General features: G+C 45.2%; 1 protein-coding gene across 3 annotated transcripts in view; it reads left to right on the plus strand.

The window, feature by feature from the left end:
* The window catches only part of enox1 (ecto-NOX disulfide-thiol exchanger 1), a 52,215-nt gene that overhangs the window by 6,098 nt on the left and 20,097 nt on the right, over positions 1-26,020 (plus strand). For 2 of the 3 annotated variants that reach the window (XM_076985390.1, XM_076985388.1), the window contains exons 2-3: positions 23,907-24,009; positions 24,555-24,692. In XM_076985390.1, coding sequence (XP_076841505.1) covers positions 24,000-24,009; positions 24,555-24,692 — 148 coding nt within the window. In that variant the 5' untranslated portion in view covers positions 23,907-23,999. Of the gene's footprint in view, positions 1-23,795; positions 24,010-24,554; positions 24,693-26,020 lie in introns of all 3 variants that reach the window. The other variant, XM_076985389.1, reaches the window with a different exon arrangement.

Here is a 26,020-nt window from a genome sequence, read left to right on the forward strand (position 1 = left end):
AGAGCCCTTACCACACCAGAGCCCTGAACACACCAGAGCCCTGAACACACCAGAGCCCTTAACACACCCGAGCACTTACCACACCAGAACACTTACCACACCAGAACCCTTACCACACCTGAGCACTTACCACACCAGAGCCCTTAACACACCCGAGCACTTACCACACCAGAGCCCTTAACACACCAGAGCCCTTACCACACCAGAGCCCTTACCACACCCGTGCCCTTACCACACCCGAGCACTTACCACACCAGAGCCCTTACCACACCAGAGCCCTGAACCCACCAGAGCCCTTACCACACCAGAGCCCTTACCACACCAGAGCCCTGAACACACCAGAGCCCTTAACACACCCGAGCACTTACCACACCAGAGCCCTGAACACACCAGAGCCCTTAACACACCCGAGCACTTACCACACCAGAGCCCTGAACACACCAGAGCCCTTAACACACCCGAGCACTTACCACACCAGAGCCCTTACCACACCAGAACACTTACCACACCAGAACCCTTACCACACCTGAGCACTTAACACACCAGAGCCCTTACCACACCCATGCCCTTACCACACCCGTGCCCTTACCACACCCGAGCACTTACCACACCAGAGCCCTTACCACACCAGAGCCCTGAACCCACCAGAGCCCTTACCACACCAGAGCCCTTACCACACCAGAACACTTACCACACCAGAACCCTTACCACACCTGAGCACTTAACACACCAGAGCCCTTACCACACCCGTGCCCTTACCACACCTGAGCACTTACCACACCAGAGCCCTTAACACACCAGAGCCCTTACCACACCAGAGCACTTAACACACCAGAGCCCTTAACACACCCGAGCACTTACCACACCCGTGCCCTTACCAAACCAGAGCACTTACCACACCAGAGCCCTTACCACACCCATGCCCTTACCACACCCGAACACTTACCACACCAGAGCCCTTAACACACCAGAGCCCTTACCACACCAGAGCCCTTAACATACCAGAGCACTTACCACACCAGAGCCTTTAACACACCAGAGCCCTTACCACACCAGAACCCTTACCACACCATAACCCTTACCATACCAGAGCACTTACCACACCAGAGCCCTTAACACACCAGAGCCCTTACCAAACCAGAGCCCTTAACACACCAGAGGCCTTAACACACCCGAGCACTTACCACACCAGAGCCCTTAACACACCAGAGCCCTTACCACACCAGAGCCCTTAACACACTCGAGCACTTACAACACCAGAGCACTTATCACACCAGAGCCCTTAACACACCAGAGCACTTACCACACCAGAGCCCTTACCACACCCTAGGCCTTGTTCCCAGGCAGGTGCTGTTGGTTATGTTTAGGGGTCACTTTGAGCTGGGCTCAGGGAAAGGCCTTTCCAGTGTGATGCAGGGTTGCTGATCTCCTTCTGTTGAAGACACCTGGAACCCCATTGTGTCCAAAGCCCAGTGGCAGCATGACAGTGAGAAATGGGCCCATACCGCAAAGAAAAGAATTTTTTCCATCTGGAAAGAAGACAAATTATTTTGGTCTCTTTCTTCCACCACAGCAAAAAAAAAGAAAAAGAAAGGAAAGACAACCCTTAATCTGTCATTCCTGATACTTGGCAGAATGAGAAAAAAGGTCCCATGTAAGTGAGATGTTTATATAAGCTCAAAATGTGCCCAGGATTCTGACTTTGTTATGGTAGAATAACACATCTGTAGTCACTCCTATTGATTCTAATGATTCCTGCCTTGCCTACCGAAGAGCCTCATCTGCTCATATACTTATACTTATACTTGCTGTGAGGATCAAGCAGTGCAAGTAGCCAGGTGAGGTCTACACTCTTGTGTGTTGTAGTCCTGGCATGGTCCAATACCGTATTGTGGTCTGCTTCTTCAAAAGGCAGTTCTGATCTCTTCTGTGCTCCGTGGTGCAGACTGGACCGGCACCAGACCTGTGACCTCTCCCTCTAGAGGAGCGTAATGCTGTCTGTATCACGCCTTTAATACTCTCCGTACTCCCATGTCAAAGGAGGACATGTATCAGGAAAACAGTAGCTAGTAATCAGAGGAATACGCCTTGTCTTCCGATTACCTGGAATTCCAGACTGATTGTGGAGAACAAAGAAGATCCTCAGGATTTAGCCATGACTTGTTTCTTGCTTGTTTTCTATCATTTGTGCAGGGGTGATTGTTCTTGTGCAGAGTGCATCTCAGGGGCAGAATCTCATCTCCGTCTCACCCCTACTCTCCTAGATTGCTTGGGGAATTGATGTGGGCTGAAAGGGCTGGACTAATAACTGCGAGTGAGAAAAACGTGAATCATCTGTGTCCTGAGGCACCAGCCTATATTAGAGTGGTTTTGGGATGGAAGGGCATTGCTCAGACCTCTAGTGAAGGTATTTGGTATAAACACTGAACTGTGTATTGAACCCTATCAACATATAGCAGTGCTGCAACATTTCATGACATTAACTCACTCCTGACAACATAAACTTGTGTGAACTTCTATAGTTAGTATCCAGAAAGTTGGATACTATCTGCTATCCACTTTACAATCAAGTAGATTGTAGAAGTAGTATAGTGCTAGAACCTTATAACAATAAATGCAGGTCAATGTTTCTTCTTGGTGTGTGGGGAGGGTGGTAGGGATGCGTAACTCATTATTTGTTTAAATTTTTTTGTTACTTCTACTACTATGTCATTATCTCAAATAACAAATTAGGATCCATTTACATGCGTATAATCTATCTTTTAGAACCATGTCATGTCATAATTCATTAGCTGTAAATATGGTAATTCAATAATGGAATGTGTCTCAGAGAAGAACCCAGTAAAATACACCAGTAAGAGGAACGGATCAGTACACTGAGGCTGATATACACATGTACCTGCCACATCTGACACCTTCTCAGCTGGGAATTAATACGTTGCTTAGCAACAATGCACAAGCGCTTTCTTAGATTCCTTTAATCTAACCGGGTGACTGCTGGGATGTGGCAGGTTTCTTCATTTTTGGATGGAGAGAGGGGACGTAATGTCATTTGTTCTTAGTAATTGAAGACAAGCAATGAGAAAGATGTTTAGAGATTGGAGATAGCATCTCTCCTCACTTGATCTACCTCAAGCCGTTCATGTTGACACTCTCCCTCATGTTCCCTCCGCTGATGGAGCACCACTGATCAGTCTGATCTTCTCTGTGGAGTTCTTGCTCCATCAGAAAATGAGTCCAGTACGAAAGCCTGAAGTGCAAACCCAACAGCCTCAGTAATTTTACTGACATTTGGAAAAAGATTACTCACTACAGTCATACCAATGAATAAAACCTCATTCATAGCCCAATTGTTCTTTGGATTTCCACAGAATAATTATTATGGGATGCCGGATGTGTATGCCTATATAAAAACATGTCTTCTTTCAGTAGCTTCACAGCTGAAATAAAATCATGTTTTTATGTGTGTGTTGTGAGCCATTGTTCTGGGTAACTCTGAGTAATACCGTAAGAAGCGGACATGCTGCTCTATTATACCAGTGATGGTTTTGTAAAAGTGAACTGATCTTATGCTGGAATTCTGTTGTGATTCCTCTGAAGTGAAGGAAGAATTTGCATGGAGACATTGATGATGTCCAAGTGGAGATTTCTACTGTAGTTGTGGTGTTTCCCCATTATTCTTTTAGCACACCTCCCCCACTCAAGGGTCCCCAATGTTAGTGTAACATTATCCCTCGCCATCTCTCTCACTACAGCTCACAGGAAGAGTGTGTGCAATCTGTACTGAGAGAGCCATGGAGTAAAACACATTCTGTCTCTCTCTCTCTCACACACACACACACACACACACACACACACACACACACACTAACAATTTCACATTTAGCACATACAGACCCCAGGCAGCAGGCCAGTAACTGTGTGCTGTATAATTTCAAAGCAAAAGCTGTTTCCATTCAATCCAAAGGTAATGCTCGCATAATAGTACTGTGATATCCAAAGGAAATAATATCTCAATTCTAATGACTTTTGCAGAAGCCGGATATTTCTTTGGTGACACTTAGCTGCACAAGGTAAAATCTATAATCCTCTTTATTGGAAGGAGACTCCCATGGGAATTCCAACACAAGCTCTCTGCCTTTCCTTAAACAGAGCTTTCGTATATAGAATCAGTATATGCCAGACACTGGAATTTCTTTGTTCGGCATGTATGAATTTAGAACCATTTATTCAAGATATATTGTATTAGAGCCTAAGAAGATGATAGGGTGTCATTATAGAGTGTTATATGGTGAGACTAATGGATTTATAAGTCAAATTCCAAATGAACTTTTGCTCAGGATGTATTCAGACTTTTTGGAATTTATCAGAATTAGAGCTGCAGTAAACTCAATAGAACCACCTTCCTTGTATCTACATTCACTGGCCAATGGCACACACACCTTTTCATTGGTTGGTTTCTGAGCACAGCATGGCTGCTGACCAATTATCATTTGATTTGCAGACCATCCTTTGTGCAGTATACCAGTACAGTATACCAGTATACCAGTACAATGGTTGTGCAGTATACCAGTACAGTGGTTGTGGGTGGCGCTCCGCTTCCTCTGAGACAGAGCCATGATTCTGGGGTGTTCACATGCCAGATCCCTGTGCAGAAATATCTAGCCAATCAAAAGGGACAATGTAATTTAAGATCAATCATGTAATAAGGGTGATACAAGTTGATCTTCCACATTAAGCTCATGTTGGCAAGAGGACAATCCTGCAAAAGTGTAGACAAAGACAGATAAGGAGAGACTGGTGTCTAGCCTTGCTTACAGTTCCTATTTAAGTGGAATTGGTCCTGCCCAGTTTCAATGATGTCAGTAATTTTCTATTTGCAAGTGAGTGGCTGCTGCTGCTATTTAGCAAGTTGGTGCAAATGAGAACATAAGTGCGTATTAGTTAGCACTCAGTAAAGCTTTCTGCGCTTGGACCCTCCGCTCCACTGAGAGGTCATGACCTCTAGAGCTTAGACTATCTGTCAGACTGTTCAAATCTGTTAGTGACTTTTAAAACTGGTCAATTTCTGGCAATCTTAGTTGTTTTTTTGTCTTAAATATAGCTCTTAGAATTCAAATGTGAAATTGGCAGACCTGTCTTCATATTTCTTACTCGTGTCATAATATTGATATTTTAAAGTGAATTCTTCAACAGGGTCTACTTGCACTACCTTGATAACAGCAATTCAGATTGAAACTTCAGTGCATGAACAAATAAAGGCCGTTATTTTGAAGGTAGGCCCTTATTTTGAAGGTAGGCTTTCTGGCAGAAGGAAATGCACAAAAACCAATCCTGCCTTAAAACGGAGCAAAAGAAACAAAGGAATTGCAGCCGTACATGTTCTAGTCACCGTTCCTGAACTGATTCAGTATACACTGAGCAGAAAGTTTGATTAAATTGGAAACAGAATCCCCACTCTTCCCCCGGTGTATAACACCACCAGTTTCACATTTCTTCTGTGTACTGCAAGGACTTCTGAGAGCACCATAAGGAAACCCATCTGCTTTTGTTTTGAAGTTAATGGACGATGGAAATATTTGAATGCTTGGGTAATGTGGTAAATTTCTGAGTGCTTACCTTGTGTGAGGGAATATGTGGACTTGTCTGGAAATGGTGACGAATGTCCCTGCACCCAGCAGGCCCCCAGCCAGCCAAGATTACTCAAGTAATGACCAGTGGAAGTGGTGGCAGTTTACTCTTAATTGCCTTGTAACAGAGTGAAGGAGACTTTACGCTCCCTGCCTTCATTTTGAAGAAAAAGGCCATTCAAGATTATTTGTTTCTCTAGGCTAAATCATGTTTACATAGCAATAGTTTAAAATTTCTCCAAGCCTCCAGGCAAAATTGTTTCGCTGCCTGTGTTTGCATTGTGGTGAGATTCAAATATCAGTAGTGTAAAGATGTTGTGGCTGAACTCAGAGAGTCCTAACATAGTGCAGTATGTCCAGTCCTTCCATTACCAAAACCTTATCTAACCTCAGTCATTTTGTTACACGGAGACCATGCATTTTCGAGTATCACAGGAAATGGGTATCCGGGACCTAAGCAGGAGAACAATTTGTTGTAAACTCCTGACAATGTATGTATAATTAGGGAATGATTGATATGAGGATTTGGTGAAAAATCGATCATGTCATTGTGAGCAGTGCTGGTGTGCGATGTTAACTAGTATTAGAGCAGTGAGGTGATATTCCTGCCTGACTGTGGGTGATTGATCATGGCTAAAACACCAGCCTCAACCTCCTGTTGATTTCCAGGGAAGATCAGCTCAGAGAGAAACAGCTCATTAGGAGAGGGGGGACACAGTGATGAATGGAGGGGTGGAGGAGGAGACCCTACCTGCACCCTGGGCTGACGGCTCTTTAACTGTGGACATTTCTCTAGATTGGTGTGACCGCAACACTCCATTCTTTCCTCCACTCTTTCACAACTCAGTTAGCATGTTGCGAGCTTCATCGGGCCTGTGTGATCACTAACAAACACGTGTTTACGCCTCGTACTCATTTGTCCTGGTAAATTGTCCAAATCTTTCATAAGGTCAATTTTATGTTTCTCGTTTAATGGATCAAACTCATGTTTGGTTATGTGTGTATGCATGGCTAGATTTATGTGTGTGTTTCTCTAAATTACTCTGCCAGTATGCATAGTGTAATATCTAATCACCCTATCACCCGTTGCCATTTGCGAATGAACCAGTGTCTTTGTGTTGGGAAGTGCTTCTGCGTCTCTGGTGTCAGGCATGAACCACAGCTCCCACTCCACTGGCTGTGGGTCACGTGAGCCTGACCGCATGCTACCATATGGTAATTTCTGGCACTTGCATCAGTCACAGTGTGGTCATGATGTCATACCTATGATTTAATTCTTTCTTTGCCAAGATCTCTGGGAGACTCTCTCCTTCAGCTCCACCATGTTGCTCCGTGTGTGGGTCATGTGGGTCATGTGATCATGTGGTCATGTGGGTCATGTGGGTCGTGTGCAGATTCTGCAGTCCTGCAATGAAATTACAGCAGGTCCACAAAGCCTCAAACAGTCATACAATGAAAGAAAAGCCTGTATTTCAGTCTGTAAACTACTTATTTATACTGTGGTCCTGACTCCTTCATGTCACAGACTGTCTCTGGTGCAGTGGCGTAGATCTGACGGTCTGTGGTGGTGTCAGCAGTAGCGCTTCACTGCCTGTCTCAGCCTCACCTGCTACCTGGCCGTGCCCAGCTCTGTGCGCTGCCTCTCAGGATTTGTATAAGCGTGTTAAAGTCATGCCAGCACCTCCGGAAGGGCCGGCCGCTACGAGCACATGCTGCTCTGGGCAGTACAGTGTGTGTGGAGATCTCAGGCCAGAGTGTATGCAGCCAACCACAGCCACCTGCTCGGGGTTTATTGAGCCAGGCTACAGAGCTCCAGGAACTCCTCCCTTAAAGAGATCAATGCTACTCAGGATGGCTGAAGAACTATTGCTATTGATCTTCTCAGTTTGAAACATTTTCTTCTTTTGTCATTCGTTAAGCTTGAACTAATGAACTCATGTTTTTATGCTATCTGGAGCAGATCTCCTGCTATGAGGTCAACGCTCTTTTAAAGTATTTCTTTATACAGTATATTGCATATAAAGTTATGTACCGTTCTATTGTTTTTCTTTTCTTTTGTAGTAGATATCTGATAAATCTAAATCACCAAATGAGAAAATAATGAGATGTTTTTGAGTTGATGAAAAAATCCACAGTTCAGGTTAGCATCGCAGGCTCAAAAGACAGAGGGCAACAGGTGTGTGAGGCAGCTAGCTGAAGGGAGAGAGGACTAGATCTGGATTAGCTCTGGATTAACTGGCGGCTGTCACCCTGTTTTCTCTACATCTGCACCTTATTACACTCCTGCACTGAGCAGGTACTACATATAAACATACACACATACACACACATCCACACGCCCTCTCACATCCTCTCATATACACATACACATGCACATGCTACAGGAAAAAGTAAAAAATATAAATAGCTTTGGAATTTACATCTTGATATGACAGTGGACTCTTGAAGTGTAGGGGGTGATGAATTGGTCTTTCCTTCTATGCTGCCATGGTAAACTCCCTGAGATTTATTGGGGCTATTAAAGCCAGAGATGGTCAGTCTAAGGCCACTTCATCTCGCTGATATATAGGAGCAGAGCGAGAGATAGGGACCGCGAAAGCAGAAAAACGGGGAGAGGAGCACACGTGGGTGAGGGCCCCGTAGAGCTGTGGGAGAGGAGCACACGTGGGTGACGGGAAGAGGAGCACACGTGGGTGACGGGGAGAGGAGCACACGTGGGTGACGGGGAGAGGAGCACACGAGGGTGACGGGAAGAGGAGCACACGTGGGTGATGGGGAGAGGAGCACACGTGGGTGATGGGGAGAGGAGCACACGTGGGTGACGGGAAGAGGAACACACGTGGGTGACGGGGAGAGGAGCACACGTGGGTGATGGGGAGAGGAGCACACTTGGGTGATGGGGAGAGAAGCACACATGGGTGACGGGAAGAGGAGCTCACGTGGGTGATGGGGAGAGGAGCACACGTGGGTGATGGGGAGAGGAGCACACGTGGGTGATGGGGAGAGGAGCACACGTGGGTGACGGGGAAAGGAGCACACGTGGGTGACGGGGAGAGGAGCACATGTGCACTGGGTGAGCTGTGGGTACTGAAGGAGAGGCAGTGTGACCAGGTTAAGAGCTGATGTTGTTTTTGGCCTGCTGCTTCATGCATTTGCTTTTGTGCGGAGTGACTGTGGAGGGGGAGTGGTGGAGGGGGGGAGTGTTGGAGTGGTGGAGGGGGGGGAGTGTTGGAGTGGTGGAGGGGGGGGGGGAGTGGTGGAGGGGGGGTGGTGGGGGGAGTGGTAGAGTTGTAGGGGGAATGGTGGAGTGGTGGGGAGGAGTAGTGGAGTAGTGGGGGGGAGTGGTGGAGTGGTGGGGAGGAGTAGTGGAGTAGTGGGGGGGAGTGGTGGAGTGGTGGGGGGGAGGGGCATGTGGTGCAAGGACTGGGCTCAGCTGGTCTATCTCTGCCGGGTCTGAGCTGAGGGTCCAAACAGGAATCCAATTTCCATGTTGGAACTGACCCAGCAGCTCCTGCAACCACTGTGACAACACAGAGAGAGAGAGAGAGAGAGAGAGAGAGAGAGAGAGAGAGAAGAGAGAGAGAGAGAGAGAGAGAGAGAGTGTGTTCCACACAGAGTGGAAGGGGCAGCAGTGTACAGAGCTGTATTTTTAGTGAATAGCTCAAATCCCAAGGCTGATGTGTCTGTGTGAATGAGATAGCAAATGTATTTGGACCCACCTTCTGTTGCCTTGATGTGTGTGTGTGTGTGTGTGTGTGTGTGTGTGTGTGTGTGTGTGTGTGTGTGCGTGTTTGTGTGTGTGTGCGCGTGTTCGTGTGTGTGTGTTTGTGTGCATGTTCGTGTGTACGTGTGTGTGTGCGCGTGTTCATGTGTGTGTGTTTGTGTGCATGCCCTGCATACATGTAAACACAAAGAATTTTGGCTTGCATTAGCACAGGTTACTTTTTTGGATGCTTGCGTGTTTGCTTTACGATACTTCTGCCTTGAATGGCATTTGAACTAAGTGCTGACACCTCCCTAGAGATCTGAGCACTGCCCCCTTCAGGGATCTGTGGGGTCTGCAGCACTGTGCAGTCCATGTGTAGACCAGCTGTCACTCGCAGCACATTGAGCTGAACCCCACTCTGCCATCAAACCCCACGTTGAGTCAAAGGGAAAAAATACACGCAGCTAAATGTCATGTTTGAAATGTTCACGAGTTTCCTTCTTGACCACAGTAAGTGATGACGGCCTGAGACAGTAGTGGATCGTGATCCACAGCCCTCTGTCCCTTGTTTGTCGACCAGATAGTTGTCAACCTGTTCATTTTTTGCTCTAGGATTTCTATGGCAACATCATCATCTATTCTCACACAGATTTTGATTTCGAGGCAGAGACAATGTTATATTGCCTGCATTTGTAAGTCATGTCAAAATAATGCAGTAAACTCAACCTTTAGGTACTGCAAGGTTGAGTTTACTGAGTCTACTGTAGAACAATAGAGCAGACCATCAACTCAAAACATGATCTTCAGATGGATTTTATTTTGATCTTATACTAAACGACTTTGGGTGGTTAAACATCCAAATATTCCCTCATGTAGTAAGGATGAAAATGAAAAGAGAAAAGTCAGTTATCCATTGTTAAGACTTAGAACACAAATTATGTAATATTCATTTTACTGAATTAATTGGGCCGTACTAAACAGCTTGTCCAGCGCATGCCATACTGCATCAGCTAGGAGAGCGATTGTTCTCTCTTCAATGGAAACACAATAGTCAGGGTTTTTTCTGTCTTTCAGAGACAGTAGTAACCCACTAAAACTGCAGCTCGGACTCCGCCGACTCCTTCAGAGATCGGTGTGACTTTCTGTGGAGTAGATTCATAGCTCATGTTGCTTTGGCAAAGATGGATGGGTGTGTAGTTCTAGAGAAGTCAGCTCTGCTCTTTTGTAGATCTCTCTCTTGAGACACACTCTGCTCTGACCTCCACTCAGACACAGAGCTGCTATGACTCTATCTTCTCTGCTAGAATTACACACATTAAGCTGAACTTCAAAGTGCTTTGAAATGTCTAGTTCCAAATCTACTTTTAATGTTAGATACAATCCTAAGTAAAATTTTGGGATGAGATCCTGCATTGGTGAAACTATTCACATTAATACCACAAAGCTTAAAAAACGCTTTCCATTTGCAAAAAGGAAATATGCCTTTTGTGATGGGCATCTGATTCCAGACATTTCTGTAGAATTGTAATCATGAGGTTTGCAGACAGGATCTGTGTGTGCAGGTCCAGAGAGGGGCCTAGGAGCCTGTTTAGTGAGGCTGAATTATTCAGAGCTGTGAAGCTCTCCCTTGACCCTTCCTGGTATTACATCCTGAATACATTGAGCAGAAAACCTTTGGTATCTCAAGCATAGTGCTGGACATTTTGACCTGCTTACAGCTCTCGAGGCCCGAGCTGCACCTGACATGATGCTTCTCGGGTTAATACAAGGGGGGACTGGTCATGCTCAGATTTTCCTTTGCACATGTTGCTTCACTCTTGATTACTTAAATGCACTGGACAGTGACTTGCATTTTAAATGGAGTTTGCCTATAAGAATGTGTTCTCTAGGAGTCCCTTCAGACCACTCCTACAACATTTCATTCTTAAAGTGCAGACAGGGTTATGACTTGGTGTTGGGCTATAATGCTTTTGTCTTTGTAGGTTAATCAACACTGGACACACATCTATTCCACGATGAAATCCAGAATCCTTTCCTTCTTACAGAAAAGGAACAGTAAATCGCTTGCAGTGTGGTAACTAGTCAAATCAGGTTTTTATCAGGATACCAGTGTGTAATTACAAATGTGTTTCGCTAGTAAGCTGTGTTGCTTTTCTAAGGAATAAAAACAAGTGGGCCAAAGTGAAGTGGCATAATTACCTTATTCATTCTATAAGTCAGATTCCACCTCCAATTTGCCATTTTTCAATACTTTGGGATTACTAGTGTAGCACTTACAGTGCCATATGTAATGGTAAAGTTTAAATAACTATTATGATTACAAATAATTATTGTAAATTATTATAAAATAAATATAATTTGACACAAAATCTGAGATTTCTGAGAATTGAATGAGGTCTGAAGAAGTACTACAGAAGCAGAGAGAATGTTCTGGGAGCCAACGGCACCCTTATCTAATCCCTACTCATGCCCTGCTGGGTTTCTCCTTTTTAATTGGTTGTATATCAGATGAGAGCTTTCTGTTCACTCTTTCAATAAGCTCCTCCATGCAACGGTGGTTCTATTAAACCCAGATGAAAGCGATTCCTTCTGTAGGCCTGTTTCAGCCATCAGACGGCATGAATAGATTTAGGGGTTGTTAGCACAGACACCATTTAAACATTTGAATTGAATAAACCTCATTGTGAGATGCGTCATAATATGGTGGTTTACTGAAAATGCTTGACTTGTAATGGGGTAGTACTTACTTCAGCAATGACCTATTAATAAGCTTTGTAAATTTTTTCCATTCTTAGTAAGTGTGAAAGAGCGTGTGATACAGAACTACTAAAGGGTTTTTGGCACCTTCAGTTTAGCTGTGTGAGTTCACATATCATTGTTGTAGGAAATGGAGTCAGTCGATTCTAATCCTCAGGACCTTGAGGGACAAATTCTCTCATTTCAGGCTGATTGATTAAGTGAACTTCAGGCCTGGCTGGATTCTTCAGGCCGGATGTTCAAATGGGCTGAATGGTAAGTGGTAGAAAGACTGTGGACTTTATGGAGCAAATGAGTTTTGACTCCAGCGTTTTGCTTTTGTTGACTTTGTGAACAACCTTGAGTTGAAAGAATAAAAAAACAACTCAACTCTGGGTTCAAATGTATCCTGACTGCCATTTTAGCACACAGATATCAGTAGAAATTAAATATTACTTTCAGCAAAATTCACAGTATGCCCATGATTTATTTGATCAGTATATTAATATAGAGCAGTTTACAGGTTTAAGTGTTTCGTTATGATGTTCCCATTTCTACTAGCACATATTTGATCCTGGATTTGAAGATGGAGCTCCAGACTGTGGTGGTCAGGTAGTGTAGAACCCTCACACCTTCATCACGTGACGGGCCGTGTGTGCTCTGTGCTGTGTAAGTGTGCGGGAGAGGCTGAGCTTGAGCTTGAGGACCGAGCCTGGCAGATCAGCGCAGGACATGGAGAGGGCCAAGACATCTGGGGCCCTGGACCAAAGCCCAGCAGTCTGTCCAGGCCCCGCAGTGGCGGGAAGGTTAGGAGGTCCTGGTTCAAGAGGCCATCATGTCCTGACACTCTCAGCCTTTACACAAGAGTGGGTGGGATATCTGGAGACTGAAACTTTCTCAGGGATCTGATTATGAGCATATGTTTGATGGAGTTAAGACATATTTTCTTATAGTGCAGAGCGGAATGGTTGAGACAACATTCTGATGCTCCACAATTTATGCTTAAACTTTGAAGCTAATTGGAAGGGATGGCAGCATATGGAGCTGCCGTAGTTCAGTGACTCCGTCACTCACGCTGTCTGCTGCTGGTACACAGCTCTCTAATGAATGCAGCTCCAAACAGACTTAAAAGTGTTACGAAGACTCCCAGTCTAAAATCGGCTGTTCTGAGTGCAAGGTCTGCGCAACACTGACATGATGGACTGGCAGCTAGTAAGTGGAGCTGGACACTATCCCCACGTCCCCATCATCTTGCTTTGTTTCCTGCACCGGATGCGGTCATGGAAAGAGCCTGACAGACAGTACCAAACGGCCCAGTGGTGTTCCACTGCACCCTGAGACTCTCTATGCGAAGAAATTCCTCCGGCGCGTGAAGAGTATGCAAATGGAGCACGGCGAGGTTAGAGACTCTTCTGCTCGCCTGTGTACCAGACTGAAAAAGGTAGGAGGGTATTCAGCATGAAACGCTTGTCTGTCGTGTCTCGCTCAGATCACCGAGTGCTGCGAGGCATCTTGACAGTGTTCCAAAACCAAAGAGTCTTACACCCTCCTGTGAGCCAGACATTATTTCACCAGCATCTCCTGCAGCTCTTGTGGCTGGAGTTCTCCACACTCCTCTGCAGCCTCCACTCCACTAGGTTGGAGGACACTGGTCTTCTTCCAGGAGGGACTGCGTTCGAGCAGGGAGCGTCTGTGTGGAACGGAGGAGTGTCTCCCCGCATCAGAGGGGGAAGGCGACCAGAAGCTCAACTGGGCCGCTGGATTGGCGCCCCAGTAAAGAAGGTTTATGTGGATCTTCTCTTGAACTGCTCGCTGAGGAGAGGCGCGTCCTGTCATCCGAGGGCTCATCCACCGGCTCATCCGAGTGTTAAATCAGCACAGCTGTGAGAGCTATTAGCATGTCTGGAGAGGATTCCACCCAAACATGATATAACTCCAGCTCTCTAGTGTAACTCCTTACGGGGATTACATCACAGTCATTTGCAACTTTCTGTGCTTCAAGTATGTTGCAGAGCTTGTAAAAAGTGATATTTTCCTCATAATTTTCTTTTGTTGTTTTGTTGTCACGGCATTTACAACTTACTACTGTAGTGGAAATGAATACAGCAAAGATGCCAAATCACGTTCTGATATATGTCCCAGTGGGCACTAATTAGCATAAGAATACTACATGTGACTGACTGCACTGCAGCTGATTTGAGGAGCAATAGCCTCGGTCTTTTTGGGAAGCAGTAATGTCCTGTGTTATTTCTCTCCTCTGTCGCTGCAGACTGCCATCCCTAAATATTCATGGCTCAGGTTTACAGGCGGCATGTGAAATACAGCATGATGCTAATTGGGACTGCCTGTGTGTGTGTGTGTCTGTGTGTGTGTGTGTGTGTGTGTGTGTGTGTGTGTGTGTGTGTGTGTGTGTGTGTGTGTGAGGAGAGGGCTAGAACGAGAGAGAGGGAAAGAGAAGAGCATGAGAGAGAGAGATGTGAGAAACTGTTTAAAATGCAGGGCGGTCACGGCTGGAGGAATGCTACAGTTTGCTTTCCCCATCTGGTCACTTTCACTGTGACTCAGAGCTGTCACCCCATTACATACACACACACACACACACACACACACACACACACACACACACACACACACACACACACACACACACACACACACACACACACACACACATACACACACACACACACACAAACCCAACATATGGTCAGTCCTGCCCTTGTACACTTTTAATGTGTTCACCCAGTAAATCACTGAGCTGTGATACAACAGCACCAGTGGAATGGCCTTTGTTGCCAGTGATGGATAAAATTGGGTTCTGGTGCAGAGTGTGTGAGGAACCCACACACTGAGGGAGGTGATAATTTGCGATGGTTTGGTGTTGGATATGGGCGTTTGATAGTTTGGTGTGAATCTTCATCTGACTGAAGTCTATTAATAACTAGAGAGTGAGGGAGATAAGAAAAGAAAGAAAGAAAGTGAAAGCAAGTAAAGAAAGAATGCAAAAATAAAGGTAAAACGTGTTTTACCTTCATTTTTATACATACACATACACTGGTGTGTATGTGTATGTGTGTGTGTGTGTGTGTGTGTGTGTGTGTGTGTGTGTGTGTGTGCATGCTTTTAAACTGCAGCCACAATAACTTCTATACCCTTATATTAGTGGTGGGCCGTTAACGGCGTTCGTTAATTTGATAATCTTATCGGGCGATATAAAAATTATCGCCGTTAATTTATTCTTAAAGTTGGGTTGGGAACTGGGTCAAAATGGGTAAGCAAAATATGATGATTTTCAACTTGATAGTTTAGCTCAGCTGTATTCCTAACCAAATTGCACAGTAGCGGCAAGAACTAGTTTTCAAACCTGTGAATTACAAATCGTACGTGTGTTTACATGGATGCAGACACAAAGTCGCCAGGTTTGCTTCATGGAAAATTCATTTTTAGGAACGTAAAGTGTTACCGGAGTGGAGCTCGGAGCGGTCGTTTTCTACATGGTCCTAGCGCTAGATTCGTCGCTATTTAAATATTTCTTTTTAACCGTTAAAACTGCAGAGGACCAAAACCGGCTTTTGAAAAAGTCCCCCCCAAATTACGTCCGTGAGGTTAAATGTACTAAATGTTGGCTTACATTTCATATATCATGTTTAGCTGAATAAACATGTTATCAACCCTTTTTAATGTACAGTATGTAGGCTTACAAATTCATGTTTAACTGAATAAACCGTTGAACACGAGTAGCCTACATTTTATTGAGCATGTTTTTTTTCTTCAAGTATCAAAGTAGAACAACTTTCTCAAGCAGTCATTGATGCATTTTGGAAACAGGAGATGAGCCCCTGGTCTAATGCGCCCTCTGTATTAAGAAACCCTACCTCAAAAACTGCCTTTTAGTCATTACTTGGGTAGCACGCATATGAGCCATTTTAATATAGATTAATCTAGATTAATCTAGATTAATTTCAAGATTTCAGTGAGATTAATCTAGATTAAAAAAATTAATCTATGCCCACCCCTAATATATATATATATATATATATATATATATATATATATATATATATATATATATATATATATATATATATATATATATATATATATATATGTTTAATTATAAAGGGATTTGTAATGTACACTGCATTTATGTTATATTGAGTGACTGCACACCGAAACCTCATATTCAGTAATGTCAGGCTACAGGTTGGCACTCTATGTGCACACAGGTGATGTCTGCCTCCAGAAGCGATGACATGTGATGGTGTTTGCCCCACCTCCAGCCAAAGCTCACGCCCTTTCCTGAGCAGGTGTCAACGACCCAGCAGATGGAGTGATCAGACAGACGACTAGGCCCTTGGAGAGATGGGTGGGATCCTGTAAAAAGAAACCAATGTGCTGTATGGTTTTCCAAAGCAAAATGGAGCATAATAATTCTAGCAGCCAGAAGACATCATTGCTAGAAGATGTGGGCTCATCTTATGTGTTTATTCCACACTAAAAACCACACAGACAAGGTCTCATCGTTTGCAGTTGTAACCATCTGGATTTCTGGTGATGAGGGATGTGTGTCTTTGGCCTGTAGAGAGAACCAGAGTGTGAGAGAGTGTGAGAGTGAGAGAGAGTGATGGAGGGTGTGAGACAGACATGATGCCTGCAGGAGGAGTGAGCAGAGAAAGATGAGGCCTGGGATGGGGGCAGGAGAGAGAGGGAGGAGAGGGGGAGGTGAGGAGAGAGGGAGGAGAGCGGGAGGAGAGGAGGAGAGAGAGGGAGGTGAGGAGAGAGGGGGTGAGGAGAGAGGGAGGTGAGGAGGTGCCTTCTGTTGCATGCTGCTTTGTGTCAGGCGTCCACGGCCACAATCGCTCACATTTGTCTTCATTAAGTGCTGAAGGAAGTTTTGTTCCAACAGTGGCAGGCTGGCCACGCACAAGCTCGCTTATTCCTGCGCAACTGTTCCTCGGGCTGGGACAGACGCACTAATTAGCTTCCTGCCACGGCCGGGCTAATGAGCCCCGTCCTCGGGTGGATGCTTTATGACAAAATCCCTGCATGCCCAGCGACGAGAGTGTGCTGAGTGTTTAGTGGCACTGGCTGGTGAGATTAACGCTGGGAGGTGGCAAGACAGTGTCCACATCAACAGTTAGGAGATGAAAATCAGCTGTGATCAACTGCTCATCAGCACAGTGGACAAAGAAGGAGCAGCGAGAGACACGTGCTGTGTGTGCAGCCAGGGGGCGGGGTTAGGGGCGGGGTCTAGGGTGAGGGGAGGGGTGAGGGATGAGGGGAGGAGTGAGGGGTAGGGTGAGGGCAGGGTCGAGGGGTACGCTCCAGCATTAGGCCACAGGGGGCGGGGTCGGCACTCTGCCACTCCACAACACTCTGCTGTGGAAAACCTCAATCAAGCCTTTTTATTTCCAAACACTAAGAAAAGGGAAGTCGTCCCAGCAGCACATTTCAACACAGCCCCATTTGTCCGAGCTGTAGCCGCAGCTCGTTCTTGTCTCCGCCTCTGGTGGCGGACCGACGGAGGCGGAGACCAATGTCCACCCAGAGGGGCCAGTGATGGCTTTGATGTGCTTGACCTCTGTGCCCGGCAGAGTGCATGCGATCAAGATGGAGCGCTTCCATGCCGCCGAAAGGACGTCTGCATAATGTTTATGGAGCATTTCAGTGTTCTCACATCTCACCGCGGTGTCTCACATCTAACTGAGGTGTCTCACTGAGGCGTCTCATGTCTCATCTATGTCTCCTGGCTGCTGAGAGCTAGCAGGGTTGCCGTGGGGACCAGTGCTGCAGGAGAAAAGGGACTGTTGGAATTCAGAGTGAATTATTACTAGATAGAAAAGATTAGTGATTATAAAAAGATAGAAAATATTAGTGATTATCATATTAGTGATTATAATATTAGTGATTATAATATTTCCAAGAAATGGGGCCACAGTGCAACTGGACAAAGACATTTCACACGTGAAGCTCCGTGTGTAGGGCAAGCAAACAACTACACTCACTCGGGCACGAAACTTTAGACAAAGACGAGCACAAGACATTGCGCATTATATAGGTGATCAACACATACCCTCGTGATCTCGAGACAAGGCACAGGTGCAACTACGAACACGCTCTTAAACGACCCACACCCACGGAACTACAAACGGAATTACAAACATGGACATAACTGCACGCAGACGACATAACGACACGCCCACAGGGAAGGGTCTGGAGCTGTGACCGTGACAAACATGAAGTAAAATAGAAATACAAAAAATTTTAACAAAAATCTAATAATGTTAAAAAACAAACAGGATAATGTAAGATGCATAAAGAAAGAAGCAGGGTGTTCACAAGGAAATGTACAGTAATTATTACTTAAAAAGAATAGGCAGAGCATGACTACTTGAACAGACAAGAACTTTCTCTTATTCTGTAATGTCACAGTATCAATACCAGAACCTCATGACAACACTGGAGGAAAAGCTGATATTGGTGTTCTGTGTCGTCCTTGAGTTGACTGAAAGGCCCGTCTGGAGGTGTCAGTCTCCTGCTCGATGTTCTGAGACTTGCAGAAACAGACGTGCTCTTATTCCAGATTGTTGCAGTACATCTCTCACATTCGTTCAACTGAGTCTAAAGTGGGAGAGCTGGGATGTTGAAACTGGTTTCAGATGTTCACAGGCACCCAGTGCAGTTCCACTCTGAACACCAGGTGTGGTGAATTAGAGGGTGCAGCCGTACAGCGGGTGGTCCTGCCTCACACCACTGCTCTCTCAGCACTGGACATGACGCTTAATTTTATGTCCTTATTATGTAACGATCTCACAACTTTGAGAATCTTCTGATTGCTTTCAGCAGGATTTCACATTTCGTTTCAGATAAAACATAATTCAGGAGAGGGCACTACATACAACACAATAATATAGAAACATCTACATGATTTTATAAGATGTTATGAACGTTCTGAAAAATTTCTTCTTATGAAAGCGCTGTTCTCCATCGGGCAGTCTGAGTCTGCAGGCTACACATACCACTGTGTTAGTCTGCTGGGTCGAGCAGCAGCATACACACCCTGCTAGGGAGAGTTCCCTAAGTGGTGTCCTGTCCGGGCCAGTCGTTTCATGGCTGTTCTACTGCCTTGGGCTGTCGGTGCTTCTCCGTGGAAACAACGCAGAACCTTTCCAGTGCTTTTCCTTAATCCGTATGGCATGGGAACTCCTTGCCCTCCGGGGGTGTCATATCGTTGCTCCTACATGACGCTGGGACAAACTGCCCCTGAGCTTTACACAGACTCTGCTGTCATTCACAATAATGGTGTCTGTGTCTGCAATCCTTTCCACTTGTGTTAGCCTTACGTAGAACTGTAAAACAAGCTTGCGGATTGGTAAAGCCCTACAGTATTAAAGTAAACAAAAAGGTGTCGGTAGTTTTCAGTGTGCCTCGGTAAACCATTCTTACATGAATTCAACTACAAGTCCAAAAAACTTCATTTACATTTATGATGAATTGTATTAATATATAAAATCATATTTCTCCTACTTGGCCACTTGCATACACTTTTTGTCTTTTGTGACTCCCTCATGCCTACTGAAAAATGGAGAGGAGTGTGAGCTCAGGTTCCATCCTGGACACATGCTGGCGTGCTTCATCAGAGCACCCTCCTGGGCATCAGCGCACCCTCCTGGGCATCAGCTCACCCTCCTGGGCATCAGCGCAACCTCCTGGGCATCAGCTCACCCTCCTGGGCATCAGCGCAACCTCCTGGGCATCAGCGCAACCTCCTGGGCATCAGCTCACTCTCCTGGGCATCAGCGCACCCTCCTGGGCATCAGCGCAACCTCCTGGGCATCAGCTCACTCTCCTGGGCATCAGCGCACCCTCCTGGGCATCAGCACACCCTCCTGGCATCTCATGTGTCTCAAAGAGCACTTTACGTAAACGTGTCACGCTGGGGTCTCTTATTGTCCTCTCAGGTGCAACCACACTAAACAGAAACAACAGAGAATGGCCCATCACTTGATCCGTAGCGTTGGCGACACCACTTCACTACGAAGGTCATTAATCTGATATTCTGATCCTAAACAGGGATTCCTGTGATTATTCATCTCACTAATGGGATTAGTGCACAATGTTCAGGTGTGCATCAGGTACAAAGAGAGCATGGTGGGAAAACGCTTTAGGAACCAGAGCTAAAAGCAGCGCCCATAGCTCACAACTCCAGTCCATGTTTGGGTTTCTTTTCCGACGCTTGCATCATCATTCTTCAACGCTACACTCAGTTAAACCGAGCTGCTTCTTCTGCAGTAGACATGGACATCAACGCATGTTCTGGGATTTATTTGTTTGTTTATTGGTTTATTTATTTATTTGCTGCCATGCTTACAGATGCAGGCATTACATGCGTCGTTTCTGGTTGCTTGGCTGTGTGAGGGTTGGTGAACACTGAGCACACTTCAGAGCTCCTCTGGTGCCTGTAGCCATTCTGGGTCTCACGACGCTGCTCAGGAGAGCCGCTTGCTTTGTTCTGCCACTGAACTATTTTCAGCTTTAATTCTACAACAGCTATGCTGCATTCCCAAGGAGGGAAGACATGCTTCCCAGTTTTTATGATGGGTGAGGAGCCAAGCATAGCTGAGTTATGGATGTTAATTCACAGCCGTAAAATAGAAGTGAGAAGGCTGAATGATGTTGCTTTTTGCTCTTATTTACAGTCTCTTTTATAAGAACGCCCAGGCTAACAAAACCCTCCTCGGGCTTTTCCTGCAGGATAGTACAGGTGCTTTTATAATGACTTATGGGAGTGGGGCTTAAATGAATCTTGGCTTTGTGCTTCTCATTCACCACTGCATGAGGTTTCTCTCCACGAGGAGACACAAGCTTAATGGTGCCTTTCTAAAGACATTATTAGGTGCAATTTGCTCCAAGCAGTGATTGATATTGTGGTCCTGACCCCTTTTCCAGGGGAGGGTGATCCTCCCCTTAGCCTACCAGCCTTTTCAAAGTTCAGTTCAACCCATACAGCCCCAACTGCACTGAAACAGGAGACAAATATTCTCTTTAGTGGCAAAATAGCAGGAAAAAGACTAGAAACACAATACTGTATAGCTATGAACTTGAAGGAGGCACCTATTGGAAACCCTTAAAAGCCTTGGAAAGATCATTTTCAAAGATCCGTTCCTCCCTGTTTGAAATTGGTATGCTCCGTACTCCTGGATAACGGTTTGCTGTGTGAGCCTGGCGGATGTGCTATGATTGCTAGGTGAATGATTCCACGCTGAGCTGGCACATAAAAACCAGCCGTGTCAAGATGGTCATTCAACATCAGCACATCAGATAAATCACTAGTCCTGGGGTTTTATGTAGGTGCTGAGATGAGCACCTGATTTGAGTTGCCCCTACAACCATGATACATTATAGATGTGTTATTATGGATTATGCTTCCATTCATGATCCCTCTGCCTAAGGTTCTGCCTAGCCTAGTTTTTTATAGTTAGCACATCATGCATCACGGATGAAATATGAGATCATCACTGGTGAAATAATGAGATTTTTAAAGTGGAGCATATGTGGGACAGGCACCTTCTTTTGACCATGTTGGGATGTGGCTCTCAGCAGTCTGCTACCAGCTCACAGCTATGGGGGGAATAATCTTAGTCAACCACCGGTCAGAATTGGTTAGCATCAACCACTGAAAGCTGGACAATGCAGTGATTTCTGCATGAAATATAACAATCATTAATGAGACTGTACATTACAGACTGATGACATAGGGTTACATTTTGTGTCAGAGAAATATGCTGACCCAGGTGGTATAATTAAATAATTTGTCAAAGTAATTAAGCAGTGCAGTTTATCCTAATTAGCAAAGTAAAGTTGATTGAGATTGACCATGACAGTGTTACGAGATGATGTCAGTAGCTGTTCACATGATCTCTGCTTCCATGTAGTCCTCACAGGAAGGAGAGGATTAAAAGATGTTTGGTACATCTGTGCAAGTTGAAACCTCTCTGCAAACAACAAACATCATTGAACATTTCTTCATATAAGCAGAAACTTCTGGAAAAGAAACAATGGTAATGAAATTGATTTACACCAATTACTTTGGTTCATCCATTTTCCATCTGTTCTATTACGACTATACTGAGAAGCATTTGAGATAAACGTGGCCTCTCACATGTGTATGCCACGATTCTGACCTCCTCATGTGATGGGCTTCAAATTCATAGTGGCCCACTTGATTTTCGGAGCCGGACGCCATCTGAATGATTCTTGAATGTCAAATGGGTCCATGTATAATGAAGCGACATGACGACGTGTAAATACAGGGAAGTGTGGACAGGGAAGTGTGGACGGGGAAGTGTGGACAGGGAAGTGTGGACGGGGAAGTGTGGACAGGGAAGTGTGGTTGGACAGAGTGAGTGATGGAGTAATGTCTCCTAGAGTGGGGGACAGAGTTGTCTGAGCACCTTGGCCTGCAGGTGCAGAAGGCAAGAGGATCTGGTGCTGTGCTGAGTCAATATGAGACACTGCATTTATTATCCCAGAGACATTATAATGGCTACATGCATTTGCATCTGGGAATGTTTACTGGAATGTCCACTGTGGTCTGATTTGTGGAGTGGGTTTGAGATAAGGTTTATTATTGCCTGCATAATATTTCTGACTGTGGAGTCTACATCCATGTATACATCCATGTGGCTTTATTTAGCAGACATTTAGTTATTTCTTGAACCTCCAAGCCAAAATATGTTTTGCAGCATAAATAAACATTTTCTCATTAAGTCTGTGGCCTTAATATGACAGGGCTGATATAATTGCCTCAATTAAAGGGAAATTGTGTCGTCCTCCTAAGTTGATTTCCGTGCGTCAGATTTGAATAATGATCATTACTGCAGTGAGCTGGAGAGAGTCACCGAGAGCCTGTTTGGCATACTGATGTGTGCCGGGCTCTCTCTCCGCTCCGCTGGTGCCCCACGCTGCCGGGAAGAAGCTTGGAGCTCTCTCCACTCTCAGGATCCATCACCCACGTCCATATTAAACAGCGTAATGGCCCTCTCGGCCAGACATTGATTTTCCGGATGATATAATGCATGTGGACGCAGCCAATGTGCAGGGGGAGCAGAGCGGGGGAGGGGGAGGGACCGGAGGTGGAAGGGGCCTGAGGTGGGCGGGGCCTGAGGTGGGAGGGGACAGGCACTGCAGCTGCCGGTCACTAGAGGACATAGGAGGAGGGTTGGCTCATCTAACACACGCAGGCTGACCGCCCCGCTGTCTGATGGGCTGCAGGGTGACATGCATCAGACTGACGGCCCACTGTCTGGTCAGCTGGATCCATTTAGTGAGGACACACTGACAGGTCTCAGGTCAGCTGGATCCATTTAGTGAGGGCACACTGACAGGAGGTTTGCCTCGGCACAGACTTATTGCCTGAATTACAGTAAGTTTTGTTAACTGTGAAATAATAAGGACTAGTAGTGCATATACATACTTTAGCCTATATTATTCTATGCTTCAACATTTTTTCACATTTATTGTGCTTGCAAAGATTGTTTTTGACAGTGTGCATCTGTGAAATAGTGACAGTATTCCTAAACATCACTCAAGGACTGATGCAGCCTTACGTTGTAGACATACATATATTTTTTGAGCATTTGTGTTCTCATCAATCTTATTCCTACGCACCTTATCCACCGTGAATTGACATGAATAATGCGTTTCCCTTTGCTGTGGGTCAGTCCTGTGTCTTTGTGTTGTAGGTCTCCGTGTGTGCTGTGGGTCAGTCCTGTGTCTTTGTGTTGTAGGTCTCAGTGTGTGCTGTGGGTCAGTCCTGTGTCTTTGTGTTGTAGGTCTCCGTGTGGGCTGCAATGACACGTTGAGCCTCTCCTCATCTTGGCCAGCTGTCCTGGGAGAGTCTGAACTCTGGAGACAGAGGACGTGCAATGACCAGCGGTAACTGTGTCGCCCACAGCACACATGCGGCCAGCCATCGGTCCACCAGAGCAGGCTGATGCCTCTAATGCTGAATGAAGCTGGCCTTGGATTATTTATAAGTCTCATCATTACTCCTGGCCACTCATTCTCTCTGGCCTTGGCCTTGCTTATTGTCAAGGATGGAATATCAAACCAGGCTAAGGTCTCAAACTGCTAAGCAGGGACATATTATATTGTATGTAACCATTAAAATATGACCCAGCGTTGACTCACTAGAGTTTCCCATAGAAAACTGGGGAGAGAAACCTAGTAAACAGAGGACAAAGGTCGTGAAACTTTATACTCAAAGCGTGAATAAATGAACAGCAGAGAGAACTATAGCTGCCACCTGTTGCTTAGGGGAGAGGGTGTTTGGTTGCTTAGAGGAGAGAGTTTTTCAACCAAACTATATTTGAACTGGTTTATAGAAATGTTTTGCTTGAAACATCTTCAGTGTTGACGGATGGCTTTTAGAGACTGGTCTTTTTTAAAAGATCTGTTTCCTTCTCTTGTTTTCTTTGCAGCAGCGGATGGCGTCGGGGTTTCGGGAGCAGATCAGAACCACCTCAGCGTGCCTGTGGCAGACCCTGGTGCTTGGGCTACCGCCATGAACAACATGGGCATCGTACCCATGAGCCTAGCTGGACAGCAGCTGATACCAGGTAGAATCATCCATCTTGGGCCCATCATCACATGGACCCTTCAACCAGTGGCTACCTAGCCACGAGCCAAATATCTGATCTTTAGAAGCAGTGCTAGACATCGGCTTTTATGTTAAAGTATGTTGTCGTCTACTGAGGTTTATTCTTCGGCTCTTAGGTGGCCAGTTTTGCTGGTCTGAAAGGCTGAAGAACCTACAACAGTCTGTGTCTGTAACTCCACCACTGACTCATTCACTGGTTCGGTCTGAGATCTGAAATAAGATCTGCTCATACTGTCACATCCATATTTAGAGGAATCATTCAGCAAGGTGGTGATCTCTTGAATCCAGACTGTCTCTGGCCTCTGCTAAACAAATCACTGTTATCGTACTTTCAGTAATGACAATCTCATTCTTAGTAATTAAACCAAATACAGAAAGAGTGGTTGCATGGGACTGTCTTTGGCACAGACAGCAGAGACAGCAAGTGAATGAAAGCAGTGTTGTATAATTGTCTTTCCTTTTACGCAGTAAGGAAATATAGTTGAGTGGCAGCTGCATTTATAATGGGATCTTATACAAATAGAGAGTCTGCTGAGTTTGCAGCCTATTGTAATTACTATCAAGCCAAAGAGCCATGGCGGATTGAGACAAATTAGGATGAGATTAAAATGCATGAGCAGAATTGACGAAATCATGCATATTTATGGGACTGCTGCAAGTTGGAATGGCTTACATTTGAATTGTATATTGAGTTTTTTTTGTTCTGGATGCTGTGCAAAATCATCCAAGGCTAAATATTAAAATGATAATCCTTAGGTTCTGCCCCACCTAATAAAATAAACCTGGAGGGATATGTGCTTATAGAACATCACAAGGGATCTTTAGAAACAACTCCAGCACAATTTCAGTCCATATTCCATATTTGTGATGGTAGTGTCAGAATCATAACACTGTTTAAGAGCTAGGCCTGGTGATGCACTAAGATAGCTACACCCAGATACCCAAAGGCAGTGTTAATCTAAATGACAATGAGCATTAGTGTTTGAGAACTAACAGGTAGCATCTGAGGGCAGCAGGATTGTTGTTATATTTACGTAAGTACTACTTCCAAATGAAACACTGGAAGAAGCACATACATCTGGTTTCTGTCAGATTTGAATGTTTATCCAATAGCATAATGTCTACAGACGTTGTGTTCTGGTCTCTCTTTGATTTCTAGTGGAGTTTAAAGTTTCAATTAGACGGCATTTGAAAATGACTTCAAACATTCTAAACATCAACCACTGCTGATGTTCACTGTTTACACCTGAAAATATACCCCCATGTACAGTATTTCACTACTTTTGG

This window comes from Brachyhypopomus gauderio, unplaced genomic scaffold (genome assembly GCF_052324685.1).
Source record: "Brachyhypopomus gauderio isolate BG-103 unplaced genomic scaffold, BGAUD_0.2 sc40, whole genome shotgun sequence".
Lineage (NCBI taxonomy): Eukaryota > Metazoa > Chordata > Actinopteri > Gymnotiformes > Hypopomidae > Brachyhypopomus > Brachyhypopomus gauderio.